Below are 25,917 nucleotides of genomic sequence, written 5' to 3' on the forward strand. Positions count from 1 at the left end.
TGAAAGCTGATGTTCACTGGGTTACATTGACTCAGGCTCCTCTTGGAGTCATTGTCTCTTTCCTAACAAGAGTGACGCATTCTTTCCTCAGTAGTTTTCTTTCCACACCTTTACATTTTCCAAGACAGATTGAACGCAGTTACCATAAACCCGTTCCTTCAAGCAAACCGAGTTGTCCTGTGCAAGCTTTCTCTCTAGTATTTACTGCTGCGTATTTTGTGTCCTCCACAGATGTTGATATCTTATCCTGACATAGGCACCTAAGGATGGTGATTGTCAGTTATTGCACGTTAAAGTGCTGCCTTTGTGTGGGAAGGAAGGAAGCAAAGCACAAGCCACATCCCAGATCTGTGCCAAAGTCTGCGCCCAGTCACCCCAGCTGCAAATGGATATAAGGTCATTCAGACACCAAAGGTGGTTATGTGTGATGTTGGCTACCCAGCCTGAACAGGGGACTTTATAATTGTTATGCTTTAGCTACGCCAACCTGCTGGCTGGATCTTTGACCTTGATGAAGATGTGAAATAGCATCAGTTTGAAGTTCATATGGGATCTCACTAGAGAGGTCTTCCTAGAGAAGTCTTCCTTCTCAGTGATCTCAGTGATGCATGCACCCATTTAAAATTTCTTTTTGAACTCTTTCAGTTAATGTGTTTTTAATCTGCTTAATGTGGGCTGCATTTGAACAGTATTACATCTTCAATTAGTCTGTCGTGTGGAAGCAAGCCAGGATCTTTCCAATGCCTAAGGATGTTATGACAAGATAGTTACTTTTCTTGTTGCTTTCTCAAACACTACCCAGTTTGTCTGCCAAGGACCCATAAAACTATATTAATCATCATTCATTTTTTAACTTACAAATTTGCATCCTACATTCATCTTCCATGAGGTTTTTTCTGGAATCAGTGAGAGATAAAAAAGTTTATTGCTGCTTGTTCTGAGGTCCTCTCTGCTTACATTGACCCAATTGGTTTGTGTTTGTACTCCCATAGGCAGTACATGCATGGAGGGTACAGAATAATTTTATCTCCTCTGGTGTTTGCAGGATGCTATCACAAACTTTCCCTTAAAGGCCTGGCTAGATGAAGTTTTCCTCCATCTTTTCCTACTTTCCATGGCATTTTAATGTTTTTATGATGTGTTGTTAGTCTGTTATTCTGCCATTTTTGCACTGATGAATTCAGATTAGGGTACACAGATCCAGTTAGAGTCTTACAAACAGGACATAGAGAAGCCTGTCTTTTCATCATCTCTGGCTTTTATCACAGATTTAGCCACGGATATTCCCAGATTTAAGTCCACACGGGTTCTTTCCAGAGCTGTATGCAGAATTATACCCTTTCTCTGCCCACCAGAGTGGGGTGGCTCAGCAAACATTGCTGAAACTTGTTTAAAATGTTCCTTCCACCTGAGGTATCTGATTCTGGGAGGTGCTATTATCTATCACAGAGAGGCTGGAAGGAGCAGGGTGCCACGGTACAGGGTTTGCTGCTGCAGCCCCTTGGGCTGATAATCACTGATGGACTGACTCAGGCCAGATCCACTTTCAGCTCTTGATGCAATGGGTGAGAAGGAGGAAGGTAATGGCCTTACTTTTTGTGTCCCAGAAGAGTCAGGAATGTGAACAACAGAAACTTTATGGAACCAGCTTCAGGCATTTATCTGTTGGACCAAAATCCAGGCGCCAGGAGAAGAAATGGAGTGTGTTCTTCCTACTTGTCCTGCAATACCCCCTTTGCTGCAGCCTAGGTCCTCAGTCAACATGAAAAAGTGTCTGTGTGAGACAGCCATGTGCCCACATTACAGGGATACTGCTCCTCCAAACGGTTCCTGTAGCGCTGGCCCGGTTTGAGGTCAGCTACAGAAGCAGCCTGGAAAATCGAATGTCAGAGCAGATTTATCCAGTGAGCGGGACTGTTAATAAATTTCCCTCTCCTGGTCCAAGTCCAGAGGAGATGGGACAGAGCTGATAGCCAGATGGGGAGGTCAAGGGAGCAGGCTGCTGTCCTTGAATGATTGCCAGTTCTGTCGTTGGCCTCCTTCCTGTGCCCTCTGCTGCAGAAGAGACCCCAAGCCCCAGAGACTGATTTCTGGGAGCCCACAACACCTGCGGCCATCAGAAGTGACAGTGCTCTTCCTAATGCAGGGAAAGATGAGAGCCGCAGGGCTGCGTCTGCTTCAGCAGTGAGGCTGGTCTGCTGCTGCTTCCCTGGAAACACGGTGGCAACGTAGAGAGAAGACACGAGGTTTCCCGTGGTGGAGTGAGTCCTTCATAGCTTGAGTCCATGCCCTTCTCTGAGATGGGTGGTATCATCCAGGCCTGAAGATACAGGACTTCCAAATCCTCTACTGTCTCCATAGGTGGTTAGCACTTTTGGGAACAAGGTATAGGGAGATGATTCTCTGTAACCAACAATCCACTGAAGATACATTCATGAAAAGCTGACAGTTACTAATACAACAGATAAAGCATTTTTTTCATAATTAATTAATAGAAGAGGAGTTGGACACAGGCACTTAGGAAATTCACACATTTTAAATGCATGCAGGTAATGGTGTGAAGGATGGAGGAGGAAGACAGGACTGTCAGATGGCAGAGATGGTGGCTATTTGGCAGCTTGCTTTTTGGAGCTGGTCACTATTCTGAAAGACCTCAGCCATTTCATCTGATGGACCGCCTGAACCTATCCTCATTTTTCCATCCTTCGCCCTTGATTGATTTGATCTACCTTGATTCATCTGAAGATGATGATGACAATGATGAAGAGGTAGCTATCCAGAGAGTGACAGCAAAAATGCTTACAGTAAAAAATGTTCTTGCCTCTCCTTTCTCTATGCTATATATACTGATCCTGTGTTTTTAAATTGCATGCATTTCTTAAGTTCCTATATGCACCACCCGCCTTGTTACATTAATTCTTATGGGAAAAATTGCTTCGATATCTGTTGACCTCAGCTGCTTCATCTATGAGACTGAACGTTTGCCATAAATCTTTTAGTTTGAGCATCCTTTCAGCCTCTTTCTGAACGGTTACGTTTTCATTGTCGTCATCTTCCTCAGATGAATCAAGATCAGTCAAGGGTGAAGGATGGAAAAATGGGGTAATGATGACAGTTAGCGGAGCAGGATATTAAGCAATTGGCAGCAGAACTCCGAGGCAGTGGATAGAGAAGTGATGGAGAACGGGGTGTTGCTGTATGCTGAGTTCTTCCTCCTCGGTCCAAATTCCCAGAAGGAGAGGCTGAGGAAGAGCCTGGTTTGTATGGGGAAGCTTGTCCTCTTTCCACTCTGTAGGTAAGTGGAGAACCACTGCGTTAACTCTTCCTGGGCTAGCTTTGCCCCATGCGTCCTTTTTGCTTACCAGTACAGACAAAGAATTCAAAGTCAACATATTAAGGAGTGCTGTTTAATACTGGATTATCTTAATTGCCTTGGATGGCCCTCCTTCCCCTACCAGGCTCTTTCTGGCTTGGATCTCTCCCCTTTCCAGCTCTGATCCCACCACCCCATCATTAAAGCAGGTCTGATTTTTTAATCAGCATTTCTGCTTTTGGCTATGCTGCCCCTTGCTTTGCCTGTCTGTTTGGAAAGCAGCTGTGGAGGGATCATCTAGTGCTCCCAGTTTAGCTTTCAAACTGAAAACAGAAGGGGAGGTAATGCTGTAGCCCAGCTGTGAGCAGAAGGCTCTGACCACCTGTGGCCCTGACAATCAGTGCATTTTGAGAGCAGGGACCCTTCTCCATTTTGGCAGGACTGCAGTTCTCAGAGGCACTTTCTCCTGCAGCCTCCCTGCTCTTAACTGTCAGTTCTTTTGTTAAAAAGGTTTAAGTATATGGAGGCAGTTGAATTGCTCAGGCAGCTGGTGATGGAATAGGAGCCTGTTGCTATTGGATTGCTGCTTGGCGTCAGCAGTCACCTCTGCTTGGTAGCTGCTCAGGTTGTGGGTGAGATCTTCCATAGGAGACTGGGGGAAACTCAGTCAATTCCTTGTAGGCGGCAGCTGCATACTCTGGACATGAGCCCTACCAGTGGCACTATGGATGCTGGCTGGAGTCCAAAGATTTATCACTATATTTGCTGTGGGGAATGTGCAGGCTGGTGTCTGTTTTCCTTCCCAGGGTAGCTCAGTTGTGGTACGCAGCAGCTCGAACACAGTAGGTGTCTCCTGTCCAAGAGCAGGATGTGCTGCCCAAGTTTCAGATGCATGTTATGACTGAGCTTACTGATGAACTCATTAAACAAGGCACTGAGAATTCATGGAGAGGTTCATAAAGAGGGGTGACACTAGCCACTTCTGTGCAGGTGTCGCACAAGCGTTTACTGTGGTCTGCATTCATCCCACCTAGCAGAGATGTGAGGGCTGGGATCACCTTAGGCTCCCTGTGCAGGCACAGGATGGAGGGAGGTAATGCCAGCTAGGGATTCCTACCATCCGAATCATCCTCTGGAGATGTCCCTCTCACTCAGTGGCTTTGGAGGGAGGTGGCGTTCCTAACTTGGGTGCCTCAATGAAGAGCCTGAAATTAGATGGGATAAATTTGGGCTTTAAAGTCCTGTTCCAGCTAGCTCCAGGTTTGCTGTCGAACCTGGGGGGATGATCAGTCCTTTTTTAGTTGTTCCAAATCTTTCACAAGAATGTGGAGGGCCTGTCCTAGGACGATGAACATCACACATGGGCTGTTTTCCCTCTATTTTCCCTTCTTTACACTGTAGATGGAAGCATAGGGAATGCATTCTGCTGTGATGGGCCAAGCAGCTCTCTTTCTGCTCGCAAGGTTGCAACTGGTACCTGTTGATTTCTGCCCCATTATAGGCCCCTGTGCCCTGCTTGTCTCTGCCAGGCACGTGAAGAGAGTCAGAGCTGTAGATTCAGGTTTCTCTTTTATTTTCTCCTTTCCCAAACTTTTTGCATGTGATTCCCCTGGCATTTAAAACTCTGGGGCAGTGTTTCTGCCCAGAGAAAACAAAATCTAAATAGGAACTAAAGCCGTGCCTCTGCCACTTGAAGAGCAGAGAAAGGAGAGAAAGGGGAATTGTAAAGACATATGTACATACGCACACGCACATATAAAACATCAACATCATCTTGTCAAGGTCTTTGGGAGAGGAGAAGAGGACTAAAAATTCTCTCCTTCTAGTATTTGTTGAGGTTGGGGGCTACTGGGGATAGGACAGAGTTGATTACCAGAACATAAAAACACCTATGGGGAGGACTTGCAGTAGGCTTAAACTGCAGCAAGGGAATTGGGTTAGATGGTAAGAAAAACTAGTGATAAACTATGAGGTAAGAGGAAAGATGTGGATTCTCTGTTTTGGAAGAAGAATCTCATTTGTTTCTTTTTTGTGGGTTGATTTTTTTTTTCTTTTCCTTAGTTTGCACTGGCAATGAGTTGCTTTATTCCCAGAACTACCCAGCTGAGTAGCTCACCTATGAATTATTGAGTAGTAAGATAACTGGTTCTCTGCCAAAAGTTAATGCATATGGGATGCTTTTGGGGAAAGAGTATCATTGGCTGACTGTTAGTGAATGTTTGGATCTAAACTATTTATGTGCTATTGGGAGCAGCATGTCACTGCCAGCCCAATTTGTTAAACAGAAGCATGTAATAATGGATGCATGGGTATGAGCTGACATCTCGTTATCTTCTAGAAGAAAAAGGCAGAACCTGGGCGGAGAGTTGGTGGTCTGACACTGCTACACATGGAAGGCTCCCCTCTTGTGGGTATGTGGGTGGGCAGGAGAATCCCAGATCCACCCTAGCCATCATCCTGCTTCACCATGCTGTAACTAGCAAAATTGGCTGTGAGTTAGAGACAATATTTTCATGTTAGTCTGTGGGGAAAAAAAAAAAAAAAAAAAAAAATCTAGATTTAGGTTATGTCATTGGTCTGGCAGTAATTGAAGGTATTAGCTCTGAAACGCTCACTCTCTCACCCTCTTCATTTCTCTAGTGCATAACTTTGCTAATTGGGCAGTACGTAGGGGGTGGGAGGATTATTAGCATGCGTTTCACATACAAATGTGCATGTGTCTTCTGTACATACACCATCTTTTCCCACTTATCTTTTTCAATTAGGGGAGCATACTGTTTTGAAACCAGGCACTTGAAGAAGGTAAGTGAGGCATGGGAATGAGGTGGCTTTACACTGCAGGGGAATACTTGTCTTTGTAGCGTCTTGTTAGCATGAATTAATTGGGCAGTGAGTCTGAGTGGAGTTCCAGCATGTCTGGGACAGATCTTTTTTGAGGAGGCATATCTGTGAGGCAGAAGGTCTGGAAATTCCCACCCAAGATGGACTTTCTTCAAAGCACTCTGTAAAGAGAGCTAGGGGTCTCATGTATTAATCAGCATAGCTCACCATGCAGAAGAGGAAATCCTTTAGTAAATTCCTCTTTATTAAAACAAGGCAAAGACTAGTTGAGCTAATTGGCTTGGAAAGTTCAGAGAAGAGGAAAGCAGAAAAGTTGGTAGTGAATACATTTCATTTGCTCTTCTTTTTTAAAAGCAGTCAACTAGCACGGAACTAAGCTTTCTCTGCTCTGAGCCCCGCTTCTCTGGTCCCTCCACCCACTTGTCTAGCAGAAAATGTACTCAAACAAATTTGTTTTGTTTGAAATAACAATACTTGAAACTTGGCTTTCAAGCACTTTGCAAAAAATACACATTTTATCTCTTTATACATGGAGAGACTGAAGTGCGAAGAGAAAAGGCATAGAAGATGAAAGAAAGAGATTCTGGCTTTTAGCTAAAATAGGTTGAGCAAGCCTTCCTCCATCTCCCCTCTTCTAACTACTCAATTATGTCATCACTCAGAAACAAGCAGATGAGATAGGGCTTGCAAATCCTAGTTGGATATTTGTCTCCACATGGAAAACTGCTGGTGCCTAATGTGCATTCTTGGGGTCTGGGGTCTGGGTGCTGTTGCAGGGATCAGAATTGTTCAGCTGTGATTTCCCAGCTTTGTGACAATAAAAGAGTTTCCCACTTGCTTGGGTAGAGAGCTCTGGTCTCTCCTGGAGCTGAAACCATGGAGTTTTCTACCTGCTGTGAAAGCAGGGGTGCAGTATCTTTGATGCCTGTGACATCTTTATCACCCCGGATTATGGGACCAGGGGCTGGATAAGGACGACACCCTTTGCTGGGGTCGCTTTGGTTGTCCAGGGAAGATTAGGGAAGACTGCATCCAGTGTGGCTGCAGAAGGGTACCTGTCAGAATTTAAATGGATGCTGGATGGGGTCATATAGGTCTCATAAGGCCCTATGAAATCAGCAGCCTGTGCTGATTTGCTTTCCAGGGAGAGAAATTACTGCCTGGTGTCATTAGCCACTTTGGATAATGAAACACAGCTAATAATTGTAACTAACCACAAAGTGCCGTCTTTTGTACCAGGTTATCTGTGTGTCCTTTGCAATGTTAATCCAGCAAGTGAGTGGTCAATTAGCTGTCACACATGGGATAAGTGAAGACTACAAGCAGGAGTCCCACTAGCGCTGTGATTGCATGGCTAAACTTGGAGGGAGTCATTCAGCAGAGTGGGATGAGAGCTGCTGAAAATATAGCTTCTTTCTAATCTAGCAAGGCTTGCTATTTTCGTCACTTGTGTTACGTGTTGCACTTTCTAGATTTAAATAAAAATGTAAATGATGACTGACTCCGGAGGGTAGAGTAGAGGGTGTTTTTCACAGGGGAGGAAGCCTGGGCTAAGGACTGAAGTGTGGGTTGGGATACAGGACTCCTGCGCTGCTTCTGTCTGGTGCTGCCAGTTTGTGTGACCTCGGGCAGGCCGTCTTTCTGCTTGTGCCTCTTTTTCTGCCTGGACATTGCTGCGCCGTGGTGCTCTTTGCAGCAGAGGAAGCGTTGCGGGAAGTATATCCCTTTAGAAAAATAAGAGTGCAGCAGCCCGTGGCAGCTGCATAGACCAGCAGTACAGTGCGGGCAGCTGACCACCTACAGAGATGGCTGTTGTCAGCTGCTGGTCAGGGTGGCTACAGGGGGGAAAGGGCTACCTGTGAGTCAGAAAGCAGCTTATGAGTGAGCTCTTCGGCTCTGACAGCCCTTTCAAAATGAGCCAACATCTGGGAATTGACCAGGATATGCTATTCACAGTCCTCAGGCTGCGGTGGGAAAGCAGACTTTGCATGTGTCTTGCATAGTAGTGTTGTACTGTGCTTTCTAGGATTTTCAGCCTTCTCGGTTCTTGCCTGAGCTCTTAATGTGAGGTCTGTTTGTCCAGTGTTCCCCTGTTCTGCAGATGCTGGTTTGTGTTTAAGCTTGTCACTGATTTCTGTGCATCAGTCCACTCCAATATGATCCTTTCTTTGCCTTTCATCCATGTCAGATTGAGCAGCATCACGGCAACATCCCCACTTTTTAAAGCGGGGGGAAAAAAAAAATTCACTTAAATTTTTTATTTTTTTTTTTTTTTTTCCTGTATTTACCCCACAAGTGAAAAACTTTCCATAGTGCATCACTGCCATCCTGGGATGCTGTGACTTCATCGTTGGTGAAAGAAGCATCTCTGCCTTCTGGAGGCATCTGAATTTGATGGGAACCTGCAGCGATCAGACAGCACTGCAGGGATTGCTGAGTACCCCTCCTCGAGCTGTGCCTGAGCAGGACAGTACAGTAACACTGCAAGGAGACTGTAGTCTCTCCTGCAAGCACTTTGGCTCTTGTAAGGAAGAACACTTCTCCCTTCCTCAAGGCTAAAATAAAAACAGACTTAAAATAAATACTCACAGACTTGACCACAGCTCAAAAGCCAGTGCACTTCTCACTCATCTAGCAGGATGAGCATTTCAGTCCTGGTTATTTCCGGTGAAACCAAGAAAATAAGAGGTTATTGGGGCACAAAGCAACACTCCTTAACATTTCACATTTCTCTGTTGTGCTTCTGTCACTCTTTTGCCCTTCATCATCCTGAACACCGTGCTAGCTTAGCAACCCTTCAGTGCAGAGCATCTGCTCTGGCTCACAGCAAGGGAGCTGCCTGCAGCCCAGCTTTACTTTAGGGTGCCTGGCACGCTGGAGTAGGTTGCCTGTGTTCGGCTGATTTGATTTGCTCCTAACAAGCAGGTGAGTGATTATGTTTTCTCCTGTTGCACAATAATTCTGCTGCGAAGGCAGGCTGCCCTGCCTTGTGTTTCACAGCAGCCGCATCTTAACAAGGTTGCTGGAGGAGCCTTGCTCCTTCAACATTGCCTAGAACAGTAATGTGCTGCCCCCTTCACCCCTTTTGTGACTCCTCTTGCCAGCTAGCTCTTCTAGAGTTAAGCCAAGAGAAAACAGTAATCGTCTATATTTGTTTGCTCTATTTCTTACCAGGGGATCCCAAAGCCCTGTATATGCAGAGAGGTTTTTTTACCTCCCTCTTGAAGCATAGCAACGTGCTGCCTGCAGCGTGGCTGCTGCTTAACAGAGCACTTCAGCTGCATGCACTGGAGTTCAGGGGAGACACAGAAAGGCATTTGAGGAGCCTCTGGACAAGGGACCCTCCTTTGGAACTGGGTTAAAAACTCAGGCTGATATCCAAGCTCCCCAAAGAGCACCATGGCAGCTTAGTGAGCCAGAATAGCCAGATACTGCTGTACTGAGCAGAACAGCTCCCTTACAGCCAGCAAGGATGCTGCTTCTCTGTGGGTATTAGAGGCACCTGGAAAATCATTATCATTTCCTGCAGCTCCCTAAAGGTGTCTGCGCAGGAGTTGTGTTGGAGCCCCAGGACAGTCACCATCTCAGGTGTACCGGAGCTGTTCAGTTCCCAGTTCTGGGGAGCAGGAGCACCGGCTCATTTAAACAAGCTTTCTTTTGCGTTTAAGCCAGGGATGAGAAAAGGCTGTGTTGTTATCCGCTAGGATTTGCAGTCTGAAGCCCTGCCTTGGTGGTGGTCTCCCTTTTCTGTATAACCTACTTGAACAAGTGTGGGCTCCCCAGTAGGCGTTGGAGGCCAGAGCTGATGTCTGGCTCTGTAATTGCTGTTGACCTTTCTTTGTTTTCATATATGGTGGGAGCCTTCAGCAACAGCTGCCCCTTGCTATAGTACTGCATGTGTCCTTTGCAGCAATGAGATGACCTGCTTCAGTGCTCTCTCCAGAAAACCCAGGGGCTCCAGGACTACCTGCAGAGTTAATGCTCGTCGGGTGTTTCCTAGTGCCAGAGACAGAAGGAGAAAATGTAATCAGTTTTTACTGTATAGGCACTTTCAGACATTCCCTTTGCAAGGTGATAACATAGACCCAGAGCCTGTCCTAGTGCAAATCAAATCCCATTTCCTAGCTGAAGAAGATTAAATATCTTCTGCATCCTTGGCTGCCCTGCTGTTCCTGTGACCTAAGGAAGCATCTGGATTGTCCCAGCCCTGCTCCCCTGTGACCCTTTACCAGCCCCAGACGCTCCCTCAGTGAGGCCCAGGGGGCCACTTCCCTTGCAGCGTGTGTCCTTGCGGCGGGCACTTTGTCCAATTTCAGACCTTTTCTCTTCCTCTGTCCCAGCTCCATGCATAGGCGCTGCTCAGTGCAGTAAGGGAAGCTGCTCTCCCACTCCTCTCTCTCCTCCTCATGAGATAGATTGCTTTGAGTACATCCAGAGCTTCTGTGCCATTTTTTCAAGCCTTCCTTTCGTTTTTCTCTCCCCTTTTTCTTTTTTTTTTTTTCTTCCCTCCCTATGTCACCAGCTGGCCTTGATTATAATGTGAGACCCCACCAGCTTCAATTAAGGAGCAGATGTGACCCAAGAAATGGGATAGCAGCTAGGGATGGAGATGACACATTCATGGCACTACGTCTAATCAAACAACTTCTCACATTATTCTCACTGTGAGGTGGGAGACGTGTGAGCCAAAGGCAAGTCAGCGCTTGGAGCACCCGCAGAAATACATTGCTAGCAAAGCCATCTGTAATGAGCTGACCATGCCACTCAGCACAGCAACGTGAGCTCAGTCAAGGGCTGCTTTTAATCCACTTAAGTGCAGCAAAGGGCCCAGAGGCTGAGAGTTGAGAACAGGAACCTAGAAAACAATCAGCCACTGTGAAGCAAGGGCTGCCAGGTGTGGGGAATGCTTGTACGCTGCCTACCCACAGATGCATTTGTGTCCCTGGGAGAGGGGACACTGCACATGCAGACCCACAGCGTGGTGCATGCGCCACCGTGATCTGTGGTGAAGATGGAGATGTCGCTAGTGTTACAGGGCTGTAGGTGGGTCTTGCTAGGATCAGGCTGTGGGAGGGGAGAGACTGGTGTGCTGGAGCCATCCAGGCATGGCTGTGTTCAGGGCAGCAGGGATGCTGTGTGACCCGTGGTTCCTGGTGGAGCTGTGTCTGTGGCGACGCAGAGGCTGTCTGTTGCAGATTTTTGGGCCTGGCTGTGCTTGGCAGCTCTGCGGACCTTTAGAGAAGGCAGGTACTTTGTAGATCCATAGTGCACAGAAGTTGTCTGTGGAAGAGCAGGTGCTTTGAACCTGGAGAAGGTGAGTTGTGATTGTGCTGGAGCTGCTATAAATCTGTTCTTCCTCTTTTACGTTCAGGCTAACAGCTGTTTTGTGTTCAGGAAGCCTTTCTCATTTTAGAGGGAGAGCTTCTGCTTATTCCCACGCTGTAGTGTTTTAATTAAGAGTTTATTGCAAGTGAAACGTCCATCAGATGGCTGTGGAGACTTAAGTCCTCTGCCGTTGCATTAAATAATGGGTAACCCAAGCAGTACCACTCCAGACTTTCTCCTTGCTCTGCCTCAACCATGCCCAAATCATAAGGTTCCTGTAAATTTTTATAAGTGCTAAAGAACAAGACTTAATAACCTCCCTTTGCTAAGGAGGTGGCCACACATCACCATTCTCACACTACTGGCAAAGAAGCTGACACGGAGAGACATGACTCACCTCCCAGTCTCAGGGAATTGTTGCCAGAGATAAAAATAGGACCCAGAGTCCCTGTAGCCAGTCCCTGATATGTTGTATTGATGTATTTGGGAGAGGCCCTCTAACACCCCTTCAGGTCTGTGCTCTGTAGGGACAGCCAATGCGTATCCCTCCATCTGAACATGGTGTCCCTGATAACACTGTCGGATGTTGACCAGAAGAACATGAATGTAACCGATTGGGAGCATACCTGCTTGCTCAGAGAGTGCAGTTTATGCAGGGTATGAGGACTATGGTTATTCTGATTAGGATCCAAGCTATAGTGCTCAGCTGCTGGAGTTGCACTTCTCACGTGAAAGAGCAGGGCTCAGTAGCTCCTCCAAGCAGCATCTCACTAGGGGATGAATACTTGCTAAAGGCCACTCCTACCTAATAAATGAGAGGGAGGTGGGAGGTGGCTCTGCCCCAGTCATAAGGGGATGTCAGACGACTATTGCTGCTTTAGGTTTGATGAAGCCTGGTTCCCACTAGAAAATAAATATCCTCTTGGAAATCATAGGTGCCTGTCTCTTCAGAGGCACTGCCGGGGTGACCGTGCTGAGTGAGATGGCTGTTCACTGACGGCGTCCCCGTCTGTTGCTCTGTTTGGTCTCCAGTCCCCCCTGTGGTGGAGCCGGCCTTCCAGGACGTGCGCCAGGGCATGGGGCGCAGCATCACCCTGCGCTGCACCATGCTGAAGGGCAGCCCCATGAAGGTGGCCACCTCCGTCTGGCGCTTCAACGGGACCCTTCTGGCGCAGCCCCTGGCAGAGCAGCAGGACTACTCGGAGCTGAAGGTGGACAGCGTGAGCCGGGAGACCAGCGGTAACTACGAGTGCAGCATTTCCAACGATGTAGGGGTCTCCACCTGCCTCTTCCAGGTGTCTGGTAAGTCACAGAGTGCACATCAGAGCTAGCTGTTGGATGGGGTCATGGAGGTGGGAAGCTTGCTCCCAATAAACTGGTGCCAGTACAAGCAACCTCTGCTGCCTCCTTTGTGCATGGCGCTGTGTTCAAAAGGGGTGAATTTCCGTAAGCCAACAGGGAGATCTGCCTCCATCACTCAGGCAGTCCGTCAAGTCTGGGATGGACCTGGGGCAGCTAGTGGCAGCCACTGGTACATTTTAGCAGTGTTTGACCACTTGCCTGAAAGATACAGGACTTAAACTTGAGGCTCCCATCAGCTTTCAAGCTTGGACAACCTGTATTGTAAATAAGTATTGACCAAGGAGGAGTGAAAGGCTCTACATCCCCCTCAGCAGCCTCCAAAACCATTTAATTTCCCCTTTAAAAACAAACAAACAAACAAAAGTTGTATTCCTGTACCTTCCCTGTGTCCACTGGCTGTCTTTGTGTTGCGATGCCTGCTAGGACAAACATAAGCTGGAAATGGATGCTAGCACTCAGTGGATTTGCTGCTCACAGTTTTCTGTGAACCCAGCAGGCACCGTAACGGGGCTCCTCTCCAGCACCTGCAACTGCAAAGAGGGATGGCAGAGTTATAGCATCTAAAACCGCACATCTGACCTAGCCTCTCCAGCTGATCGTTAAATCTGTTTTTCCCATGACCCCAGAATTGACTTGGGCACCAGTTTCTAGACAAGCTCTCCGATGAAGTTGCCTTAATAAGCAGTAAATTCAGCCAAAATACTGGGTTTTCAGACCAGGGCCAATTTATAATACTTTTCAAGTCAGGGCTGAACAAATGAGAATAAATAACATCCAGAGAGGCCTGGTTTTGAAGCAGCTCTTTCCCAGGGTTTGGAAGAGCTCAGGTATGTTGTAACTCTGAGATGCTCTCAGAAATGGGGAAGCCCAAACCACTTCTACTGTTTGGGCCCCTTTTCAGGACCTTGCTGTCACCCCTTGAGATCTCCTGGAATTTGTCTGGCAGTGGATTTTGCTCAAGAGCTTTGGCCCTCTCTACCCTTTTTCATATGCTTGCAACTGTCATGTCACTAACTAAATGATGGCAAACCATATCCCACTATGAGCCACCATGGCAAACTTTCTCCCTAGCAAGCTTGGGAATGCTCCCAGGATCTGAATTTCTTGCTGGAAGTAGTAACAAATACATATTGCCACCCAGTGTGCCATACTGTGCCCCACGAGAGAAGATCCCCTCAGCAGAAAGCAGCATTCATCCCTGGAGACCAGTCATCAGGAAAGCAACAAGCATTTATTTTCCTGCATCCCTTCTCTGTTTCCAAGGCATTGGTATCTGATGGTGGCTTTTCAGCTCCAGACATCTCTGCTTGTGTCCTGGACAACTACAAATCAATTAGACCTTCTGAGCCTGTAGAGCAACCTAAAAAATAATGTGATGGCCAGACTGCTGTGCTTGGGCTCGGGACTGCTGGAGTTTTAATTCCCATCTGCCACGGCCTTCCTGAGTGAGCGGAGAGAATGGCGTAGTCTCTTTTTGTTTCTGCTTCTCCTCTGTGAAAGGAGGACCATAAACCTTCCTATCTGACAGGGAGGCACTGACTCATTTGTGACTGTGAGGTGTGCAGGTGTATTGGAAACAGAGTACATAAACCTGCCCAGGATGGGATTAGTTTCTTCTGTGGATGGAAAATTAGCTTTCTGAAATGGGCAGCAAGACAGCCAGGCCACTCCCCTTGAGCACTTTCTCAGGGCAGCCCATACCGGTCACCACCTTCTCTCCTACTAGCTACAAGTGCAGAAAAGCCCTGAAAGATGGAGTGAATAACCTTCAGCAATTCCCATCAGCTGTAAGTGAAAGACAAAACTTTCCAGCAATGGTAAAAGTTCCCAGAAAGGAAGTTCCAAAGTATCTTGATGTGCCGCATTTCTATTAGAAGGCTTTTTTTTTTTTTTTTTTAGCTTCCGTTTCCATCTTGGAGTCAATTAATAAGGTATTAATATCATGCAAGATGATGATTATCATCAGTTCTGATTTTATTTTGGGATCCATTATGAAGCTTGACTTCCACAGTCAATACAAGTTGAATAAGCAGCAATTAGTCTCTGAGGTGGTTCTGAACTTCTTGCTTGTGCAAAAATTCAAGTCAATAAAAATAATAAGAAGAAAAGGACTTGGAAGTAAACATCAATATTATCCATCTGAGTTCATAAAAAATAAACATTGAATCCTTTCGAGCCTAATTATAACCACACAGAATGGCAGGGCCTGTGATTCAAGTGGAGAGGTACAGCAGACTGCCTGGGGAGATGGTGTTTATGTCTCTTCTGCTCTCCAGCATCCCTTGCTGCTCAGACATCTTTCTGGTCTGTGCAGGTCAAGACCGGACCTGAACCCAGAAAAGGGAGTTTTGGTTCAGGCCCAGCTCCTTCCTGGTCCAGGACAGGACCTGCCAAAAGGGTGAAATGAAGGTAATTTCAAATAGGGCAAAACCACTTGTGGGTAAGACCTTGAGTTGCTTCTGGGCTCTGTGCATTAGTCCACCAACTGCTGGGCTGCATGGCAGTAGCCTTCAAATCGTGTTTGTTAGTGGTTCAGGACAGCAGCAGCTAGGGAAATGATGGGAAATCCCTTCTCTGAACCATCCAGTTTCTCTCTGGTACATCGTTTCTCCTGTGTTTCCCTTCCTCCTGCTACCCTCTGTTTTTAAGGGGAGACGTGGGTTTAGAAAAGACCTCTCCGCCCCTGCAAAAGCTCCTGCTGTTTTTACCCAAGCTGAGGTCAGCATCCCCTTTGCTGCCAAGTTGACTGTCGTGTTACAAAGAGGCTGGAGCACTGTGTTGCCAAGGCAGGGGAGATGCAGAAGGAGCAAGGTCTCCTTTTTAATGCCATGGTCCCTGTGTGATAAATAGCACTTTTCCTATGACCTACTGGCCAAATGATCTTTCCTCGGGGTTTGTTAGCAGGAGACTCTGTAAAGCAGCAGATGAAACAGAAGAAATGCCAGTTTAAAGCTGTTACCTCACTCTAAACTACAAAGCAAGAGAGAAAAGATTAGAGCTGGTTCCAGCTGGAGAACTGAAGTTGTTCCCACCTTCTCTGGTGTCAGTCATGCCCTACTGGTGTTGCAGGGCTGCTAACCCTCCCAGTAGTTTAGGCTGTGAAAGCAGTAGTGATTCATAGAAAATGATGGCACATCAGTGCAACACCAGCTACAATAGTAAAGGTGTCCATCATGTCAAAGGCAGGTGGATGAGCTGGGTGAGCAGAGCTGTTCCACTGTCACCACATCTCTTTGTAATTTATGTTCCACTTGATCCCACTTGTTTACTTTCCTCCCTCTTTTTTTTTTTTTTTTTTCCTCCCCTCCAGCAAAAGCTTACAGCCCAGAGTTTTACTATGACACTCCGAACCCCACCTTGAGCCAGAAGCAATCCAAGAATTACTCTTACGTCTTGCAGTGGACACAGAAGGAGCCCGATGCTGTAGATCCCATCCTCAAGTACCGCCTGGAAGTCCGGCAGGTAAGGTCTGCTCTTCTGGAGCCTCAGCGCGTGCCCTTGGGAAGACAACCTCTCAGGAGGCAGTTACATCAATGTCTCCTTGCCGATTAAGAGCTGAAATTGCCAGACCCTGATGGTCTTGCACCTTCCCCACCGGATGGAAGAGACAGGCCGAGTGCACAGCTCGGCAGTTGTTTTTACGTTTGGTGTTGGGTACAATCGAGGGCTTTCAAAGCCCTGCTGCCTCCCATCGGACTGTTCATGCTTAGTGTTTTGAATAGGGTTTTAATGTGAACAAAACCCCACAGTTGTTAGTAGGTATTGTAGATTTCATAGGCCAAAGACTCAAGCGAGTGGAATTCCACCCTCCTTGCTCATATGAAATAAAGGGAATAAGCTGAAGAGCTCTCCAGGCAGGAACTACAGGAAAAAGTCATCAGCTGTTTGTGTTGCAGGAGGGCTTTCATACTGTCACAGTAATGAAGCTATTTGGACTATATGAACTCTGCAGGGGAAGAGAAGTGGGTTTCAAGGTTTCTGAGTCTAAAGAGAAATCATACCGGGGGGGGAGGAAGAACTGAGGGAAATCTGAAGAGATCACTGGTTGGAGCAGGTTAGGGAAAAGAGTCTGATGTTTTTAAAGAGCACAGTTACCTAGCAGGATTGCCAGGTACTTTCATCCACGCTCAGCAAAGTGCCTGCGTTCAACATTTTTTAAAAATGAGGACACTTAAAATTGGTGGTTGTTGCCATTCAGTGGTAGCTTGGAAGCAAATGTATTTTGCAAGGAAAAGTTTGTTTACTGTAGATAGAAAACAAAATCATTAAAAAGACCAAAGCGTCTCTTTCCTCTAGTACTGCACAGTAGGCTCCAGTTTTATGTCTCCATTTGATTGTGAGCTCTCTGGGGTGGGGCAGCCTTTGTTTGTTACTCAAACTGTGTGGAGCACATTGTCAGTGCTTAATAATAATACAGGACACAGGGGAGCCTCTAATAATGAAGGCAGTTTGTCATAGTACCCCTTCCCTCTTAGCCGAGTTTTGCTATTATCAGCACTGCAACTCAATGAACTAATTTGTGATTTTTATCCTTCTCCAGTGATGTTGAGGTTTTTTTTCCTTTTGCACAGTGCCTGAAAGTAATCTTGGATCTGTTCCGCGTTGAGCTTCTACTGAAAGGGATCAAGAAAAGGGAAAATCACATTTCTGCTTTAAGTTGTGACATGAAGGAAAGCTGAGTGCCCGTGCAAATTTAACCCCCCCTGGTTTTGTTCATACCTCATTGGTTACTGCTGTTAATGTTTCTTTTGCAACATCGCTACATAATTGTGATTATTGAGTGGTGTGTTTTAGAGGAGTGTTATACCGTGGCCCTGCTGTAGCCCAGTCTCATGTATGGGTAGGCTCTTAGAAATGGCTACAGGTGCCATCGCAGTGGCCTGGGTCTGAATGAGGGCGGAGCAAGGAGGAAGCAGGGGAGATTTGTCCCCACTTCTGTCAAGCACAAGCAGGAAGCACTCTGGAAAAGGCTTCTATGGTATTGCCTCCTCCTGGCCCTCCTCTGACGAAGACACTTGCATTTCATGGTGAGGTGTCCACCTCCGTGTGCCGTACTGAGGTCTCACTGAGCATTTTTCATTTCCTTGTCCCAGAGGATCACATCCCCTCTTGTCTCCAACTTGCCGCTTCCCAGAGCTGCCTCTGTGCTCCTGTCTTGCCTTCCTGGCGTTTGCCCCGTGATGCCTCACTTGGGCTCCAAGCAGCCTTGTGACAGCTCCTGACGTCTCACTCCTTCCCTTGCACCGTCACCCTCTTCCACATCCCGCAGGCTTTTCTGCTTTGTCGCACCTTCTTCTCCGTGCTGGGGTGCCTGGGCTAAGCTTCATGTCCTGCTGTTCCATCGTTGGCCCACAGAACGTGGAGACATTACTGAATATAACTGTGAAAAGCTCAAAAGCTTAAAAGCGTTGCTGACTGTAGAGCTCTTAAGAAAGGAGATTTGTCTGCCTGAATGCGGAGCCGCCGTTTGCCTGTGTGCCCTCCTCACTGGGTACACTGGCTTCTAGGCAGAAGCTGTGGTGGCACAAAAATCCTCCTAGAAAGCTAGGGTTGAAGTGAAATGTTCTCCCTAGATAAAACCGGCCTTACACGCAGCCAGTCACGACTGATTTATCGCCAGCATCAAGCTGATGAAAGCTTACCCAGCCAGCCCGCCCACCTTCTCCTCTAGCCCTGGGAGCTCCCCAGCCTCAGTGGTCGGTGGCAAGTGCTCTTCAGCATCTTAAGGATGAATGGGGCAGCAGCAGCAGCCTGCAGTCTCAGGGCGGTGAGCGGCTGTCTGGGAGATGTTAACTCTTGCTGAGCTGGAATTTGAAGGGCAGCCAGTTGGGATGCCCACAGGTTGTAAAATGCTTTGCCTGTTTTCATTTTGCTCTCCCCAGTTTGTATGAAGAGCTCTTGGCATATGTAATACGAAGATCCCTAAGTAGCAGGATGCTTTGCAAGGCACCTGGGAACCCTTGAATTAAATTTGCTTGCTGCAGCTGCTGAAAATAGGGCTGGGCGAGAGTAAAAAGTGCTGCTTATTAATTGGCTGGTGCTGTGGCTCTTCCAACTCTTCCTGTTCAACAGCTTCCGAGGACTGGTTGGGCATTCCTGGGGGGATTGCAAGCAGTCTGGGGGAATTTGGTTTCCTAAGCGGTGCATGGGGGCTCCCAGCAAGACGGGCAGGTGCATTTCCACAAGAGCTGATCGTTCCCGGCACTGCCGAGCAGGCTGAGCGGCACAGCAGAGGTACCAGTTCCAGTAGAATAAGAATTCACTTTCGATTAAAACCAAATAAACAGCCCGACAGCTTGGAGCCACTGACCCAGGCAAAACGCATATGATATCAACGTGGAGCAAGCTTCTTGTAAAACCTCTCTTGTATGTCTCAGCAAATAGGCTGTTCTTTCCCGGAGTGCGTCGGTCAGGTGTGCTTAGGCAGCGGCATTGTGTTGAGTGGCCACTCGGAGGGGAAAACATCCCCGCTGAGGAATGGCAGGGGCCTCGCAGACGTCTGTCCTGACGGCTTGGGAGGTTTTTCCTTTCTTGCTCCAAGGCCACTGATCCAAATGCCGACCACCTTACTTTGCCTTAGCCAGTGAACTTAATGAGTTCACAGCCTTGAGTGGTTTGGTTGTGGGCAGATGCCATGAGGCTTTTGGGCTATTTGTTTGCTCAGCTTTTTTTCTTCTGTGTATTCTTGTAGGATAGAAAGGCACTGAGGCACTGCACTCCAACTGAAAATGTTTTTCATTGCTTGGGGATTCAAAGCATCCTCCCCAAACCAGATCTTTGCTTAAAAAAATAAAAAGCCTTTTAAGTTGCTTGTTTCTCTCTGTGTATTTTATCCCCTACCAGAGCTCTGCTCTAACATTAAAGAGAAATGAAAAGCCATCTAATATTGCAAGCAGGTTGCATCCTGGAAGAAAGATCTGAGTTGGGCTGGTGGTTACGGTTACAGGGGATAGTGGCAGAATTACTGTGCACTTAATGAGCTGGAACCCATCTGTGACCTGAGGCTGCAAGAGAAAGAGGAAGGAGAAGGTATTGGTGCAGTAGGGAAGTTTAATCTTCATTGTGCCCCTCAAGGAGACCTGAGGCTGCCGTCTCCTCCATACCTTCTGATACGCAGGCTTGGGCCAGAACGGGGCCAGCTTAACACTTTCCTGCCTTTCCCCTCCTTAGCGCAGGCTCAGCTCTACCTGCCAGACAGACCCCTGAAATTTGCACTGGGCCAAGCCCCAGACCCATTTGCTAAATTAGCTCACTGGGTTGTCACTTCAGATTAATTCCTGTCAGGGAGACTGTCTTTAATGAGACTGGCCCTGTGCGATGCCTGAGTAATTGTATGGTCTCTCTTTGTTTGTACTTTCATCCCCTCCATGTTGGATAAACATCCCCTGCTGTCTACAAAACTCATCTGGGCTCCGGAGCCGGCTGCCACTTGCCTCATCAGCCAGCCAGAGCAGCATTAATGAGAGCTGCGGCAGTGGGGAGCCGGGCTCACCGTGTGGGGAGGTGACAGATAACAGAGCTGTTTGGACAGACATAGGACAGGGGCGTTAGCAGGAATTTAATGATTGTGATTACAGCGGAAGGTTAACTCTGCTGACGGCCATTGCAACGCAGTGGGAGAGGTTTTATGCCGAGGCCCATGGGCTGCCGATCTGTATTGCTTCATTTCTGCCTCTGAGTTGTTCTTTTGCTCTCCTCTAAGCCCACTTCAGCAGCATCTGTCAACTGCTGTCTGTCTTTGGCTTCATTAGCGCGCGGAGCCAGACGCCCCTCCAAGGGCACGCAGACCAGGGCAGGGATGTCTCTCGTCTTCTTCACGCACTGAGCAGGGCTGGTATTACTCGAAAGGGAGGATGAGCAAGCAGTGCACCAGCCCATAGTCTTTTACATAAATGTTTAGTTGTTAACTCGGTAACTCATTAACTGTTAACTTGCACCACTATGCTTCCCCCATTCATGCACCACCATGCTTTGATAAACCCACGTGCGTGGCCCTTGGCACATGAGGAACCCAGCCTAGTGAAGTTGGATGTATCTTCCACTGCTTGTAAGCAACCCTGTAATAAAATAAGCAGCTAGTTTGTGCAGCCAAGGTAGAACAAACTTCCAGAGCAAGATAATCCACCCAGCCCTGTATTCATCAGGAGTGAGAACATCCACACCAAAAGCTTGTCTCCTCCCATCTTCAGCAGTAGCTAGTGTCTGGAGAAGAGTATAAAAGCAAGACAGACACATGCAGTATTGCTTTCTCTGCTTCTAGATATTACAAGCTCGCTTGTTTATTGGGCCCCAGGTTAGGAAAGGCTATGAACACAGAAAAGCGGTGTACTCAAGGGGGTACTGGCATACTCGAGCAGGTGGTGGTGTACTTGAGCGGGTGATGGCCCTTGCAGCAGCCCAGCCCTGTGCTTTGGGAGGTGAACAAAATCCTTTTTCTTCTGCAGACACAACCATGGCTTCAGGCAAAGCTGTTTGGGAAACTGAGCAGCCGGCGCCTCGGGGTGGCCTGCGGGCTGCACCTCAGGGCCGGGGGGACGCCGAGGGCTAGGAAAGAAGGCAGCTCTGCACAAGGCAGGCGGGGGTGACCGAGCTCCCTTCGTAAACCAAGGGTCTGACATTTTGCTGCCTCCGGGGGATTACATGCTGTCTGGGCAACCATCACCAAGGTAACCACCTCACACAGGGCTGCCGACAGGGCTGGGTCGGTAGCCCTCATCCCGAGGCTCACTGGGGCACCGAGCCCCCAGTGGCCCCATCCTGTGCATCCCCCCACTAGTGCTGTGGTGGGGTTTTCAGCTGGGGGAGGCTGCAGGAGCTGAGGAGGTGTTATGGTGAGGTTTTATGTCACCTTAGCTAAAAAAGCAGTCAGGGCTGTCCTCTTAACTGCTTTTCATACTAGAAAATGAAAAGCTTAAAGGGTGGAGTTGTGGCTAGTAAAGTGGGTATGGCCTCATCCTGCTCTGGATAAAATGTGACCTGTGGTGCACTCGCCTGGTGTTACCTGGAAAAGGGAAAGGGCTTGTGGTGCCGCATCCACTGAGAAATCCTCTTGCTGAGAGGCTGCTTAACTAGATGTCCCAGTTTGATGCCCCGGTGTGGGACATAGACAGGGCACATGGAAAAGGGATGTGCGAGTCCCTTTTCCTTTCCTTCTCCCTGCTAAAGCATCACAGTCCCAACCGGCTGCAGCGAGGAAGGGACCATGACTTCCCGTGAAGCAGCAGATGGTGGCCCTGGCTGCATGCGAGATGCTGCATGGATCAAAACACGTGTGGGGTGTGACAAATGGCATATCCCTTTACTGTTCGTCATTTCACTTGATACAGGTTGTGCTGGTCCTGTCTCACTGGCATTAGGACTGGGGACTGCAGTGGCTTTCACCTCACCACGTTTGCCCAGGACTGAATCTCAAAGCAGATCTTCTGTTGTAGCGTGGCTTATAAGGCACACCTGCCAGAAAGCTTCTTTAGTCCTGTCTTCTTTTTTGTCTAACTTGGCTGCCAGTTTGATGTCTGATCACAGGCTGCTGTCGTATGGGACAATGTCAAACCAACGCAGTTCAACCTACCTGCTGAGCCCTCCTCTGTAGCAGGAAAAGGTGTTTTTTCAGCTCTAACGCTCCCATCTCCCCTACTGATGCTCTTTTTCTTTTTTTTTTTTTAATTTCAACTTTTGTTCAGGCAGTGAGAATAGGCAGATTACATTTGCGCTCTCAAGTCAATTGCCTTCAGTTGTGCTAGTGGCGTACGTGATGCTGTGCAGAACTCAGCCCTGAGGGAGGTAGAAAAGGATGCAGAAAGAAGCCAGCGTGTCAACAGGAGGTGTGCTTGGCGGACAGTTCGAACAGCCATCATGATGCAAAGCCAGGGAAAGCAAGAGGAGGGAGAGGTGACACTGCCTTTTTAGGCTGCTAGAGGAGGAGAGGTTTGGGACATACAGTGGGATTGAGTGGCAGCCATGTGCTGGTGGAAGGAGAGCTGGCTGATCAATAGCATGTGATAGACAAGCTGTGCTTGAAGCTTAATGAGATTTCTGTGTGGGACCTGGGGGTAAAGTAGCAACTTTGCCACAGGCATTTGGGAGCGGAGAGGGCAGGATCCTGCCTCAGCTATGCTCTCTGCTGCCTGAAAATGGGACACAACGTCAGTCACTGCAGCTGACAGCACGTTGAACCATCTCTCTTTTCATTCCTAGCAATCTGTTCACGGGGGATGATGTGTCAATGAGACCTGCTGCTAGAACAAGGTCCTCTCTACCTGTCCTGTCAGGGAAGACTCCAGGACAGCTGGATGTTTGGTGGGGGTGGGAAACAAGGAGCTTTTTCCACATTTCATGTATGTATTCTTTACTGGCTAAGTCAGCAACAGCAGAGCTTCCACCCAATGGAAAGGAAGAGAGTTTCCTCCTGACCATTGCTCACTGCAAGCGGAGGTGTCTGCCCAGCCACAGTTGTTATTAGTCCTGTCAGAGCATCAGAGTGATTCCTACAAGGCTGGCCAGGGAAGCTCAATACAGGCCTGACTGGCACCAATGGGTCAGGTGAGTTCAGTGGAAATGGCTGGGAGCTGTGGGATGAGTTTTCCCCCTTAGGGCTGCCTAACATCTTCCAATGCCACTATTGAGACTTCACTTTGCCCACGAGAGCTTAGCAAACGATGCCTAACTAATGAATTAGTCTGACTAATTCTGTCTTTTTGCATGCACAAATTGCTCTTCAGTATGATTCATGGTTTTCCTGAGCTGCTTATCCCTGGTCCGCAGATCATTTGCAATCAGTTAGTTGGGAAAATTGGTAATATGAGCGGTGGCAGGTTAGTTATGCCTCGTGATACCATTTCTCTTCTCTGATTATCTAGTGTAAGTAGGGTAACCTGCCCAAAACAGGGTAGCTGAAGGTTTTACAAGGTGGCTTGGCATTCATAAGGTTGCAGCAGAGGTTTTGTCTTAACATTCACTTTTCATAAGCACTGCTCCTAATGCAATTCAAGTACTTGATTGGGCAAGAGAGAAAGCAGGATATTGTTTAGCTTTCCTAGTACAAGGGAATAATTACAGTTTTCCCACTCTTAGCTCTGTTTGTAATAGTTACAGTGCCTGAGAAGAACAGTATAAATAATCTTGCTGGAAAGGCTCATATGATCTTAAAACACATCTAGTAGCAAAATCTCATCTATCTCTAGCTCCTAACACCACTGTTCAGTGCTCATTCAGGGTAAGGAGAATGTGAGAAGAGATAATCACATTCCCCCAACCAATATACCCCTCATATCAGCCTTGCAGGCTCGAGATGTTGTTTTCACACCATTGTGCTTGTTCGTATCCAGCAGGCTGTTGGGTTGTGTTTTACAAAGCTGAGCACAGAATGAAAAATGCTTGCCAGGTATCAAAGATAAGAGTGAGTCCTTTGCGTGCATCTCTTATCCACACTCCTTTGGTGGCTTCAAGGGGTACATGCTAGTTATTGAATCTTTCTGAGAGTCCCTATTGATGGGCTGTGATGCAGCTTCTTCCCATTTACTCTGCTCATCTGTTGTTTTCAGTAGTCAGCCCATGTTCCTCCTACTGCTTCAGAGTCTTTTCTTTGTGCACCTTCTTCCCTTTCCCTGTTCCCCCTCCTATTTCCACCTCTTCTCTCAGTTGTTTCTGTTTCCTTTTTTGGTTTTGTTATTGGTTTTGGGTTTTTTTCCTGGCTCTTGCTTCCTAGAACTTGTTGGAGATAAGGCGAGAGAGTGTGTGAAGGGGGAAGGGTTTGGGAGGGCGAGGTAGTCTCTCCCATAGCTAGTGACAAACAGGCAGGAATAGGCACTAGATAGATGTTTTGACTGTGTTTCATAAAGAAATGAAACTTATGCAGTCATGCTGTCAGTGCAGGCAGCGTGGAGTTATGTGAAGGGCTTTATGGCTCTCCCTGCATATGCTGTGCTGCCTGCTCCTTCTTTACTAGAGACGGGACTGCAAGTGCAGTCAAGTTAGAGGTGGCCATAGGCTCTGGAGTGATACTTACCTATAAACTCCCGTTACGTGTACCAGACTGGGAAGGCCAGAGTCCCACACAAAGGCTGTTTCTGCTTGCCAAGCAATAGCCCAATCCTTTATTAATTGTTGTTTTTAAGGGTAAAGGTGGCCTAACAGTGGGCTCTGCCAGCATCTGTAGAGAACCCAAAGAAAGAGGCCTGGGAGATGGCAACTCCTGTTGGTGGAACATGTCTCCCTTGGTAAGTCACAAGTGTATTATAGACAAAATGTCTCAGACCTCAACCTAGCTGGAGCTGAGCAAACCTGGGCTATGGAGAGACTGCTTGATTTTTCTCCTTGGAGCCAGAAGTGCTGACAGCACAGTACATAAGTATATGTGTGGGTCTGGCTGCAGGCAGTCATGTCCAGCGCAAGGAAATGGGTAGAAGAGGAGACTGTACTCCCTGAGATTAGGGATGGGTATAAAGTTGGATCCAGTAAGGCACCGAGCAGTGCCAGTTTTCAGATGTGAGCCTCAAAAGATATGGGAACCATTGCTCTGGGCAGGAGGGGGCTGTGAAGCAACATGAGGGATATTGTCCCTTACTCAGCTTATGCCCATGCTGCAGACAGAGAGGTGATTTCAGGCTCTGCAGTGCATAGTCAAGAACAGGTAGGATCTTGCAGCAGCAGTATAGAGCTTCCAGTCGGAACAGAAGGACCACATGTGCCTTCAGGATCGAAGATATGTCTGTGAGACGGTAGGAGAGAGATAACAAGTGTAGCTAGGCATACACGTAACCTGTCTACCTCAGTACCAACCACAGCGATACCAACACAGGCTCCTTGCACAGCCTGGGGAGCGCGTCGCTCTCCCTCCCTTCCCACCCATCACCAGATTCAGGTGCTAGTTTACCCTTTTCTTCTCCAGCTCCTGGGCTCCCCCTCCTCAGGACGTGCAGCTGTGCGATGCCGCAGTAAGTCCATGGCTCGTGAAGTTGCCAGTCACGCTGTGCCTCCGTTAAGGCTTTTACTTGACTGTCTCCCTGACAGAGTGAAGATTAGGTCTATTCTTCTTAGACCGGGGAACATATGCTAATAAAATACATATTGCTTTCTGA

General features: G+C 47.7%; 1 protein-coding gene across 2 annotated transcripts in view; it reads left to right on the forward strand.

Moving 5' to 3' along the window:
- The window catches only part of MDGA1 (MAM domain containing glycosylphosphatidylinositol anchor 1), a gene marked incomplete at both ends in the record, with an annotated part of 146,597 nt that overhangs the window by 82,021 nt on the left and 38,659 nt on the right, over positions 1-25,917 (forward strand). For both annotated transcript variants that reach the window (XM_082305931.1, XM_082305930.1), the window contains 2 exons: positions 12,512-12,781; positions 16,152-16,303. In XM_082305931.1, coding sequence (XP_082162057.1) covers positions 12,512-12,781; positions 16,152-16,303 — 422 coding nt within the window. The remainder of the gene's footprint in view (positions 1-12,511; positions 12,782-16,151; positions 16,304-25,917) is intronic.

The sequence above is a fragment of the Platalea leucorodia genome (assembly GCF_965183815.1).
Source record: "Platalea leucorodia genome assembly, chromosome: 3".
NCBI lineage: Eukaryota > Metazoa > Chordata > Aves > Pelecaniformes > Threskiornithidae > Platalea > Platalea leucorodia.